Source organism: Hyperolius riggenbachi, chromosome 5 (assembly GCF_040937935.1).
Source record: "Hyperolius riggenbachi isolate aHypRig1 chromosome 5, aHypRig1.pri, whole genome shotgun sequence".
NCBI lineage: Eukaryota > Metazoa > Chordata > Amphibia > Anura > Hyperoliidae > Hyperolius > Hyperolius riggenbachi.
In genome coordinates, this window is record NC_090650.1 from 29,598,541 (window position 1) to 29,611,449 (window position 12,909).

Genomic DNA, 12,909 nt, shown 5'->3' on the forward strand with positions numbered 1-12,909 from the left:
ATTTCTAAAAACCTACCAATATTTTGTCTCAGACACTCTTGATAAATCTGACCCCATGTCCCATGGATAGTGGACATTGCACACTAGGACACTCGCTTCTCTTGCTGGGCTTTGGGCTGGAAACATGGGTTGTTAGGGTAGTGCTGCTGGCAGCCAGGCGCAGTGTACATTCCTCGTCTAACAACGTGTAACTCAGAAATCGTGCATCGCACCAACACAGAGCATAGTGCAAATGAAAGCCAACACTCTCTGCTTTCTAACGGTATTTAAAGTGTACCTGAGACGAAGGGGACTAAACGTTTTATACATACCTGGGGCTTCCTCCAGCCCCCTCTGCACAGATGGCTCCCTCGCCGACATCTAAATCCTCCTAGATGATCCGGTAGCTGCCCCCTTCTCCACGGCAAGTTGGGGCCAGTCGGCATTGGCACAGTGCAGCTAAGGACGCTCCCCCATCTCGCTCCCGCGGCTGGGCGTGTTCTGCGCAGGACGCAGCGAACGGGGCTGCTACCAAAGCATCTAGGATTTAGACGCCGGTATGGAAGCGATCTGCGCAGAGGGGGCTGAAGGAAGCCCCAGGTATGTATAAAACCTTTAGTCCTCTTCTTTAAAAAGACTCTGAAGCGAGTCTAAATTCACTTTAACTTGTAGCCACGTTAAGAACTATAAGCCCTGCTAAACCGCTGCTATCCCACGGCAAAACTAGGGGTTTATACCACCCAAATCCCCCCTGCAAAATCCATGACTTTCTTAGTCGTGGATTTTGCTGCCCTTGGAGGCAGAGCTTTGAGCTGCAGCTCTGCCTCCATGCGCATCAATCTGCCGGCGGATCTCCGCCTCTCCCCGCCCCTCTCTGTGAAGGAAGACTGACAGGGGCAGGGGAGAGGCGGCGATCAGCTGGGATTGACGCGCCAAGAGGCAGAGCTAAAGCCCTAAGCTCTGCCTCTATGAGGAAGCGCTCCCCGGACCTAGCAGAGGGGATTTGGGGGATATAAACCCCTCATTTTGCCGTGGGATAGCGGCGGATTAGCAGGGTTTATAGTTCTCAACATGGCTACAAGTTAAAGTGAATTTAGACTAGCTTCAGAGTCTCTTTAAAGACAGTTTGAGGTTATAATTTAAAAAAAAAACCTAGCTACCTGATCAGGGGGGGCTGGGCCGACCAGGTAGCCGCAATCCCCGCCGCTCCTGCATCGTGACCACTAGGAGAGAGATCTCTCTCACAGCAGCATGCAGGGAGGCGGGGATCGGCCAGGCAGAGACAGCTGCCCAATGGCAGCTCTGGAAACCCTGCAGGAACGCCCCTAGTGGGCGTTTGAGCAGGGAATCCCTCTCCTCCCATTACCCTCAGTGATACAGACAAATATTGTCGGCAATTTCATGGTTGGGGGGGGCTGTAGCGTAGTGGTGGGGAGGCAGAGAGCGGCGTCGTGGGGGCGGGGACTTCAGAGGCATGTCATGAGGCAGAGAACATGCCTCTGTGCCCCATCTGCCCTACCCCCCCCCCCCCCCCCCGGTCTGGCACCGCCTTGGCTACACTTTAAATTTTGAAAGGGTAATAAATATCTGACATTATATACAGATTTCAAGATCACAGCTGTCTGTGTCAAATATCCATAAATGAGAGAACTCAGAAGGGGACAAGGAGTTACAAGCAGCGACATAAAGCTGACATATATGGGCCACTATTTTTTTCTATACATTTACTGGAACCTTCTAAAAGAATATACACATGGATGAACTAGGAAATAACGTATTCTGCAGTTCTTACCAGGAGTTCCATATCGGGCGACGTGAACAACAACGTTGCTGATCAGTTCCAGATCCAGGACACCTTCTCCATCGCTCTGAAACAGACATCATCGGATAATAAACAAAGCGTACGCACACTTCCACCGATTTAAGGTGGCCATACATCTAGTGACTTCTATTATTAGAATTCAATGAAAATTGGCGCTGCCTAGAGCAGGCCTGATCGACGATGCCATCAATTTCAGGCCAAAATTGGTTGCATGTGTCAATCGGACATGATGTAAGATGTCGGGCCATCGTGGCCGATATCGGGACAAGCAACGATGCCGACAGAAACCCCCAGCGCTGACCACCCAGTGTAGACCCTCCCCCCCCCCCCCCCCCAAGTGCCCGTGCATGAATACTTTACCTGTTATCAGCACTCTTCCTCACACACACGCGCCCCATGTGGCTGCAGGCGCTTTGCACGTGGGCGCATGAGTGAGGGCACATTTGCGCCCATGTGCAATACGCCGGCAGCCACGCGGGGCACGTATGTGAGGAAGAGAGTGTGGAGCCAGAGACAGCACATAAAATTATTCATGCATGTTAGGGGGGGGGGGGGGGGACTGCTTGGGACGACAAATCAGCATCACTACCCAAAAGATTTCATGCTAAAATCTCTTTGAAATCCGTCTGCTGGTGTATGGGCAGGCAATAGATCTCTCTACGATCATATTCGATCATGGAGAGATCTGTCCATACATAGTCTGATATATGGGCACCTTACAACGTCCTGCTAGAGCCTCTTAACGACTCCAGGACATTTTTATAAGTCACACAGCGCTGCTGCCGCTACAGTTCTCCTTTAAAGACAGGAGATAAGCTTAGTGAACTGTGGCCACTGTTTTAGCAAAATTGTAATAAAGTCTTAAGGGGCCCATACACTCAGCCGATTTTCTGGCCGACCGATCGATCCCGATCGATCGATTGATCGTTTGCAAATCGGTTGGCCAATCGACCGATCGATGGCCGATTTCAATCGATTTCGATGGATTTCCATCGAACTGGCAGGGTGGAAAATTTAGGTCGATCTGATGAGATTGCTTATCAGTTTGCATTGGCCTTAATGGAAATCTGATGGCAAAAAAATGCCATCAGATCGAATTTCAATAGATTTCAAACTGAAATCTATTGGAATTCTATCCTGGTAAAAAATGTTCTAAAAACACATCAGATAGATCATCAGATCCATTTCTTATCTATCTGCTGCCAATCTGACGAGTGTATGGGCACCTTTAGTTCCAATCTTGCCAAAACCATGGCTTTGACCATTTATTGGAGGTAAGCTACTGGCCCTTTCGATTATTCCACTGTATGGCCTAGTGCTCACCAGAGCGGTTCGGCTGCAGTTTGCGATCTGCTTGCGGGTGCAGATCCGCTTGGGTAATGTATTTCAATGGGCTGGTGCACACCAGAGCGGGAGGCGTTTTGCAGAAACGCATACTCCCGGGCTGCTGCAGATTTTGGATTGCGGATGCGTTTCTGCCTCAATGTTAAGTATAGGAAAACCGCAAACCGCTCTGAAAAACGGCACTTCAGAGCGGTTTGCCAGGCGTTTTTTGTTACAGGAACTGTTCAGTAACAGCTTTACTGTAACAACAATACATGAAATCTACTATACCAAAACCGCTTCACAAAACCGCAAAATGCTAGCTGAAACGCTACAGAAAAAGAAGAAAAAGCGTTTCAAAATCTGCTAGCATTTTGCGGATCTGCTAGCGGTTTTTGGTGTGCACCAGGCCTAAGTGTCCGCCTCTTGATTGATACAGGTAAAGTCTGTGCTGGATATTAATCTGTAGGCGTCTGTGGAACGGGACCAAAATGTATCTAAGACTAAAACTTAGGGAAATCAAACTTAAGGAATTCTTAAAGTAGGATTGTACTCACAAAACAAAAATTTCAGTAACTATTCTTAGATACGTAAAAGAATATTTGAAAGCATTCCCAAACATTCCCTGAGTGTAAAAACATTTACTTTCCCTGCAGAGAGCAGTACACACTGTCTTATCTCTGGCTAATGTAATCATTGCTGGCCAGGACACACACTCTGTGTCTAGATTCTGCTCCCCCTCCCTTCCTCTACAGAATAGGCACGTCCCCCTGGCAACTGCTGCGATGGGATGCTTTCAAAATGTTCTGTTATGTACCCAAGAGTAGTAACTGAAATTTTTTGTTTTGGGAGTATAATCCCAGAAAATTATGACAATGAACTTACCTCTTCTGATTGACGTGGTGATTTCCCCATCATGGAGAGGACATCTTCCAGGTAGTGCGGTTTCACAGGGTACATAAATCCGGGAACACGGACAATCGGGCAGTTGCCAAAGTACTTAGATATGCGTTCGTTGTCGCCTGTGGCGCTCATTAGCACCACTCTGATGTGGGGGTTCACTTCCCGTGCCTGCTTCAGCAGGATGAGCAGAAAGTCTGTGTTAACATCTCTTTCGTGTACCTCATCCACGATGATGTGGCTGACCCCCTCCAGGGTGGGGTTGGTCTGTAGTTTTTTGAGCAGGACGCCCACAGTGCAAAAGAGGAGGGCACCTCCACGGGGCGGCAGCATGCTTTCCAGCCGGACCTGGTAACCCGCGTTGCGACGTAGCACTGGCCCCAATTCTTGGCCCACGCGGAGAGCCACGGAGATTGCGCTGATCCTGCGTGGCTGAGTGATGAGAATGTTGCACTGAGAGCCCCACCCACTGAGGATTGCGTCTTCCAAAATGAAGCGGGGGATGCGAGTGGTCTTTCCGCACCCAGTGTCCCCAGCGATCACCACCACTGGGTTCTTCTCAATGGTGGCCAAGATGGCTTCCCGGTGGTGATCTGCTGGTAACTGTTGTAGAGGAGTCTGACTTTGGCACCATTTTTCTTCCAAAGAGACGTTGGCACGATGGGCTTGCTCTTCTGACAAAGGGACGTACGGTTTTCCTGTGATGGGATCAGTGATGGTGGACTCCGAATCTGACCAGTCCAATGATTCCATCTCTTCATCTGCAAATTCCTGCTCTTCATATTCCAACTCCATAGCAGATCCTAATGGGTACTGGAGCCAAAAGTAGAACTTATTAGTTACTGCATTACAAAGGGATATATAAAATGGTGGAAAAACAAATTGTGAGCGTATACAAGGCCGGTTATAGACTTTTTGCTGCCCGAGGCAAACTTGTGAGGATGACCCTCAACCCCGATTTGGAATGATCGCACAGCACCCAAAAATTTTTACCCTCAGTATAGGTAGGTATGTGGCCAGGTATAGGTATAGTTGCCCAGTATAGGTGGCTAGTATAGTTGCCCCAGTATAGGTTAGCGAAGGTAGGTTCCCCTGGCCCTGCTGCAACGCCCCTCTCTCCCCAGCCGCTTCTTAACTCCATGAAACATGCGGCGGCCGCCTCCAGCAGCAGGGCAGGCTCGTCGGACCTCCGCAGATCTGAGGTCTACTACACACAGGCAGGCTAGGGGGACCCGGTGAGCCTGTCCTGCTGCAGTAGGAGGCCGGCCACGAGCGAGGGGGGGTGGAGGGATGCAGCGTCTTGGGGGGGGGGGGGGCAGCCCTGAACGTTTATGTCTGCCCAGCTCATCTGTCTCCTCCATTCAGGACTATTTCTGGCCTGGATGCTACTTACTGCAACAGATCTATTCAAATCAGCAAAAGGAAAATTAGTGCAAAACAGATGCAAAAATGGAGCAGTTGATCAGATCGACCAATCAGGATCCATGATTTTTTTGCACTTCTACGCTAATTTTTAAAAAAATCTGCCCCACTGTTTGCAGAGGTAGCTTCTTCTATCTCCTGCTAATATATGTTGTCCCTTTAAAGGACAAGTGAAGTGAGAAGAATATGGAGGCTGCCATATTTATTTCCTTTTAAACAATACCAGTTGCCTTGCAGTCCTGCCGATCTATTTGGCTGCAGTAGTGTCTGAATCACACCAGGAACAAGCATGCAGCTAATTTTGACCAACCTGAGAATGTCAGAAACTCCAGATCTGCTGCATGCTTGTTCAGGGTCTATGGCTGAATGTCTTAGAGGCAGGGGATCAGCAGGACAGCCAGGAAACTGGTATTGCTTAAAAGGAAATAAATATGGCAGCCTCCATATTACTCTCGCTTTAGTTGTCCTTTAAAAGGAAATTTGAACTAAAATAAAAACTTATGAGAGATTTAAAATGTCTGTACGTGTAGCAGCAATAGTATATAAAACCTCCCTGCAGTCTAATACTCCTATTTTCAATGCAAGGGGTTACATTCTAACTATAAAGTTTGATCAGTAGCCATTAAAATGTCAAGGACAATCTGGTTTATTCGGCTGCCTACAAAAAGACAGAATAAACATTTCATCATCACAACTCTTGTTTATCAGCAGTTTTTACTCACCCAGAAAAATATAATTTACTTCTGTTTACTCTTCAGGAGAGCCAGAGCTACATTTGACTTGCTGTTCCACAGCTTGATTTGCATACAGATTACACTGCCCTATTAGCTCTTTAAAGGCTCGTTTACACGTCCAACAGAAGCGCACGACCAATTTGACGACATGACTGACCGCACAACCAAGCGATTGCACGACTTGCGTTTTCTGCACACCAACCAACTGAATGACCAACTCATTTACATAATGCGTCCGCAAGCGGAATGGCGGACTGCATGATATGGGCACATTTAAAACAAATACTAATGGTACACACGGGGACAACGGCATGATATAAGCCCAACTGTTGTGCGAGTTGGTCCACCGGTTGGATCAGCCAAACCGCCTGTTATCAGTCACTCATCTAGGCATTTGTCACGCATACACACATCCAGACCACATTTGGACGATAGTTGGGTGGAGAAGTTGCACGTGTGTACAAAACATCAACGTTAAAGTGGATCCGAGATAAACTTTTACTCATTGCATAATTGTGTTCCTTTCATATAGTTTATAGGGCATTCCTCAAGCCAAATACTTTTTTTGTTTTGTCTTAATACCCCAATTCCCTATAAACTAAACAAGCCTCGCCCATAGCTCCTTTAGTGCCTTGGCACTGTAGCAAGGGCTTATGGGAGCTCAGTCTGGGCAGGAGGAGGAGGAGGTTACTAGCCAATGATTTCAGAGGCAGAGGGGAGGAGGGAGGAGGAGAGGGGACTGAATTTACACACAGGCAAGCTGAGAGTAGCTCCAGCCCTCAGCCTGTGACAATGTGACAAACAGAACATGGCTGCCCTCACTGTATCACAGGAATAAATAATCAAACTTTTGAAGCTGTTTGCAGCTAGATTTGCTGTGTAAACTATCTAAACTTTAGATAAGATATATAGACAAGTTACTTGTTATAGTTAGTTTTTCATCTCGGATCCGCTTTAAGAAAAATAAAATAATGTACAGAAAGGTTCTAAGTAGGCTTAAAACTAGCCGGCTTTACCCCAAATATAAGACGGGGGTTGGGGGCTTCGATTATCCATAGGGGTACATGTTAGTGTATGGGGGGGGGTGTACACTCTTACTGCACCTCCCTTTTGGCTGCGTCCCCTCCATTCGCGTAGCATAGCCTGTCGGCTGTGACCCAGTCTCTGCACAGGAACGTGACCGCGCTCCCCATAAATCATTGATTATGACAGAGGGGAGCACGGTCACGTTCCTGTGCAGAGACTGGGTCACAGCTGCCGGGCTATGCTACGCGAATGGAGGGGACGCAGCCACAATGGAGGTGCGGTAAAGCGACCGCACTTCTCCCCATACACAAAGTGCCCCATTCAGCTAGGGCTTATTTTCGGGAGAGGGCTTATATTTCAAACATGCTTGAAATATAAGCTAGGGCTTATTTTGGGGGGGGGGAGGTCTTATTTTAGGGGAAACACTATTATGCACCCGTCTCATCACAGCAGTTTAGGGGCGCCGTCATGGAGAGGTCATCAGGAAAGCATACAAACATGGATTCAGGTATATTTTCTCTAGTGGATCATCTCTGCAAGGAACCAAAGCCAGGTCATCTGCCAGGCAACTTAGACAGGTACCTAGGGCCTGGAAAGAAACTAGGGGCCCGGTTGACAAAATCTTTCTAAGCAGTAGTAAATATGACAAAATAATTACCTCAGAGACACACACACACACACACACACACACACACACACACACACACACACACACACACACACACACACACACACACACACACACACACACACACACACTGCTCCTCATTGATTGGCTGAGGGTAGTTCGGTGTGACATGAGTCTGAGACTATACTTCACCCCTCTGCAGAAGCTGCTGAAATACAATACATGCTGTGCTCACTTATGTTTACAAGGCAAGCTAAATACAGTGCACTTTCTAAGAGAGAAAAAGGGTAAGGGAGGAAATAACATCAAGATTGGCTTCAGTCAGAGGTAGTAAAGATGGAAAATGCCTTATAAAGTATTCTCTTTATTTACTATATAAAATTCACTGTAATCAAAACGTGGACAGTACAATGCATCTGTTATGTAAGTAGATCAAGTATTTATCTACTTGTGTATGTGTTTTTTTTTTATCCTGGGATAGTATGGCTGTCCCTGCTGCTTTAAAGGGCACCTGAAGTGAGAGGGATATGGAGGCGGCCACCATATTTCCTTTTAAATAATACCAGTTGCCTGGCTGTCCTGCTAATCTGTTTGGCTGCAGTCGTGTCTGAATCACACACCTGAAACAAGCATGCAGCGTATCCAGTCAAGCGTCAGTCAGAACCACAAGATCTGCATGCTTGCTCAGGGTCTAGGGCTACAAGTATAAATGTGCACCTTAAGAGTATAATTTTTCAGTCAGATTGGTTCTTTTGAAGCAATTTAAATCAAAACGAATCGGAAGGCAATTATCGATTGTTCCTAAAACAATTTAGGAAGTTTTTACATTCGGATTCAATCATAAAAATCACACTTTGGGGTAATTTTTTTGCCTTTTCCAATCGACCAAAGAATAGTTTCACATCGACTTGCTCCACAAACAGCACAAGTCGATGTGAAACGATTCTTCTAAAGGAAAAAATTGTATGACAGCCCGTGGTGGCCGCGCCGCGTACGACAGCCAATCAGAGGAAGGCGATGCAGCTGCAGAAACGTGCTACGCACCTGTTGAAAGTAGTCCTCCATCCTGCTGAGCAGATCCTCGGGGACCTGGAACTTTTTCGCCTGCCGCTGTTTCTCCCGCAGCTCCTGGATGGCGGAGCGGTTGTACATGACGTGGGTGAGCGGCTTGTTATTCGAATCCAGAAGGCCAAGTTCCTGACGGGAAGGGAAGAGACAACTGACATCAGAAAACCCTCCAGTATACACAGAACACAACCACTGCGGGACACAGAGTAAAACTAAACCCGACCTGAACTCAGAACTTTTTCTCTATACTAAAAACTAATAACCTTTAAAAAAAAACAAAAAAACATTTCTTTGTTACAGCTGATACAAACCCTGTAATAAAATCTGCAGTGTGTCTACTTTCATAGAAGCAGACATACATTTTAACATCCTGTGTTTACAAATTATCTGCTCTGACTTGGCAAAGGAGATTCCTGAGCTGATACAGCTGAGGGAGATCAAATTACAGTTGTGATTAGTCACAGATGAGGGGGAATCAGACAGTCTAAACTCTCTAAATACATACAGCATGCATTTCTCTAGGTTTTCCTTCTGTCCTGTGCAAGAGTTCAGGTCCCCTTTAACCACTTCCCTTCCCCCAGGACGAGCAACTACGCACCTGCAATATGCCACAACTCTGTGCAGGGGCATAGCTAATAAGTCCGCTGAGGCACACCCCCTCCCCCCCAGCTTGCCCCCCCTCCCCCCCGCGCTCAGTAACCGCCGCTCATTACCACCGATCGTTAGCCGCTAGATCAATGAATGGGAACACCGTTTGCATTCATTGATCTAAGTCCCCCTGTAAATGACGCAGCCATCTATTCAGATGGCTCTGCTATTCACAAATCCCAGCCACACAGTCCTCACGGTTTCCATACTAATAGTACGCAAACTGAATTCACCACGAGGACATCTTGTGGCCAAATTGTAAAATGACATCCCCCCTTTTTTTTTTTTTCAGTAAATGATACCTAGTTACCTTTTTTTTCCTTTTTAAATTAACCCCTGACCTCCCACACTCCCCTAAAGTTACCAAATTTTTGTTTTGTTTTGTTTCTTAATTAAAAAAAATTACAAATTAAAACAAAAAAAAAAAAAATACATAAATAGTTACTTCAGGGACTGAACTTTTTTAATATGTATGTAAAGAGGCTATATAACAATAACTTATAAATTATGGGCTTGTATTTAGGGATGGATGCAAAACTGAAAAAAATGCAGCTTTATTTCCAAATAAAATATTGGCGCCATACATTGTACTAAGGAAAAATTGTAAACGTTGCAATAACCGGGACAAATGGGCAAATAAAATGTATAGGCTTTAATAACGGTAGCACGTATTATTTTAAAACTATAATTGCCGAAAACTGAGAAATAATGATTTTTTTTACATTTTTTCTTATTATTCCCATTAAAACGGAGTTAGAATAAAATAATTCTTAGCAAAAAGTGCCCCCCAAAGAAAGTCTAATTGGTGGTGTAAAAAACAAGACAGATTGTTTTGTTGTGATAAGTAGTAATAAAGTTATAGGTGAATGAATGGAAGGAGCATTGACTGGTGAAAATTGCTCTGGTTTTTTAAGGGGAAAAACCCTTCAAGGTGACGTGGTTAAAGAGAGTCTGAAGCGAGAATAATTCTCGCTTCAGAGCTTATAGTTAGCAGGGGCATGTGTGCTCCTGCTAAAACGCCGATATCCCGTGGCTAAACGGGGGTCCCTTACCCCCCGAAATCCCCTCCGTGCAGCCGGGGATCTCTTCCTGATTGGGGCAGGGCTAACCGCCGCAGCCCTGCCCCACGCGCGTCTGTCAGCGCGTATCTCCGCCCCTCTCAGTCTTCCTTCACTGAGAGGGGCGGGGGAGAGGTGGCGATGCGCCGCTGATAGACGCGCTGTGAGATAGGGCTGCAGCCGTTAGCCCTGCCTCTAGGAGCAGCAAAATCTACGACCAATTTGGTCGTTGATTTTAAAGGGGGGGGTTGGGATTGAAGGGACCCCCGTTTAGCCGCGGGATAGCGGCGGTTTAGCAGGGGCACACATGCCCCTGCTAACTATGAGCTCTGAAGCGAGAATTATTCTCGCTTCAGTGTCTCTTTAAACAATGTTCTCACATACTGTTATTCCAAACAACTGTTTGAAGACTGTGCCTTTGAACTACTTGTACACACCAGCCATCTGCACCATTTCTTCCCTATATAGTCTTCTGAGTTCATCCATTGGATTGGGCTGAACACCAGATAACTGTCACCTTTTGTCGTCATTTAGTTTTTTGGGTTTTTTTATGATTCTTTATTTATAAGAGATATGAAAGTACAGAGAAATACAAAACAATGTCATGTCAACATATCAACAGATCAATACGCAAATAAGTGTCTGCAATCCAGCGACGTCAGCGTAGACACTTGTGACCCTTGTGCAATCTGAACTATTTACAACAGATAAGGAAAAGCATTATAAAAATATAACCCCCCAAATGGTAGTTCCAGCATCCACTTAGCATATCTGTGCTTATAACACGTGGCTGCCCCCACGTGCAGACCATCCTAATCCCAGGACCCATTCACCTCAGCTCGGCAAAATTATATAGGTCATTTTGGTGTGATTAGTAGCGATTAAGTTATTGGCGAAAGAAAGGGAGGAGCGCTGACAGGTGGAAATTGCTCTGGTCCTATAGGGGAAAATCCCCTCAGTGGTTAAATTACCCATTCAGACCGCAGGGGATTTCACCCTAAGCACATGTGTCGAACTCCAGGCCTGGAGGGCCAGATCCAGGCCAGTGTTTAGGATGGAGTGAGAAAGAAAGGAATATGTTCTACCTGATGGACCACACCTTTCCTGATTCAGACCCATCAATTCATTTAAGCTGTATCAAAAATGTGTGAGGATCTCGGCCCTCGTAGGACCGGTTTGACATCCCTGCCTCAAAGGAAGAAATTTTCAAGTGTCAGCGCTCCTTCATTCACTAATAATTTATCACTATTTATCACACCTAAATGATCTATACCTTGTTTCTTTTCCGCCACCAATTAGGCCTTCTTTGGGTGGTACGTTTTGCTAAGAATTATTTTAGTCTAAATGCATTAAAAGGGAATAATAAGAAAAAAATTCATTATTTCTCAGTTTTCGGCCCATTGTAGTATCAAAAGACAACATTCTACTGTGCATAAAACACACGCATTTTATTTGCCCGTTTGTTTATCCCGGTTATTGCAACCTTTAAATTATATCCCTAGTACAATGTATGGTGACAATATTTTATTTGGAAATAAAGGTGCATTTGTTTTTCAGTTCTGCGTCCATCACTACTTACAAGCCCATATAGGCAAAACATTTACTGTAATATACATATTAAATTTAGGGGTTTGATCGTTCAACCCGATATCAATCTCTCTGTTATCGCCATGCACCCGATTGACTACAACAGCCCGACATCTTGCAGCATGGCCAATCAATACATGTGACCAATTTTGGCCTGAAATTGGTTGCATCATCAACCGGGCATGCTCTTGGCGGCACCTATTTTCATCTCATTCAATGATGATCAAATCAGATGGACAATCAGCTGCCAAGTCGATAGATGTATGGCACCCCATAAAGTGAACCAGAGACGAAGCACCCTCATGCATTTTACCATATATATCAGTGGGAACATTCGAGAAAACACCTACCCTGCTCTCTGCTTCATCCTTCACTGCTCAGTCTGCTTGTTATCAGCCCTGATAAAATCCCTGACTGAGCATTCAGTCTGGCTTTGATCAGGAATCATTATAGCTGAGTCATTATAGCAGAGCCACAAGGGGGCAGTCTTGGGCTTGAAAAGACATAAGTGAAGACAGACTCAGCTATATTGATTCCTGAGCAAAGCCAGACTGAATGCTCAGTCGGAGATTTTTTCAGGGCTTATAACAAGCAGGCTGAGCAGTGAAGGATGAAGCAAAGAGCAGGGTAGGTGTTTTCGCTAATGTTCCCGCTGATATATATGGTAAAATACATTAGGGTGCTTTGTATCTGGTTCACTTTAAGGTTTTTAAA

The 12,909-nt window shown here is 45.8% G+C and overlaps 1 protein-coding gene across 1 annotated transcript in view; it reads right to left on the minus strand.

Moving 5' to 3' along the window:
• Nucleotides 1–12,909, minus strand: part of DHX30 (DExH-box helicase 30) — a 53,178-nt gene that overhangs the window by 23,332 nt on the left and 16,937 nt on the right. The window contains exons 7-9 of the mRNA XM_068235299.1: nucleotides 8,879–9,031; nucleotides 4,010–4,837; nucleotides 1,772–1,847 (exon numbers count right to left, since the gene is read on the minus strand). Of these exons, the coding sequence (XP_068091400.1) occupies nucleotides 1,772–1,847; nucleotides 4,010–4,837; nucleotides 8,879–9,031 (1,057 nt within the window). The remainder of the gene's footprint in view (nucleotides 1–1,771; nucleotides 1,848–4,009; nucleotides 4,838–8,878; nucleotides 9,032–12,909) is intronic.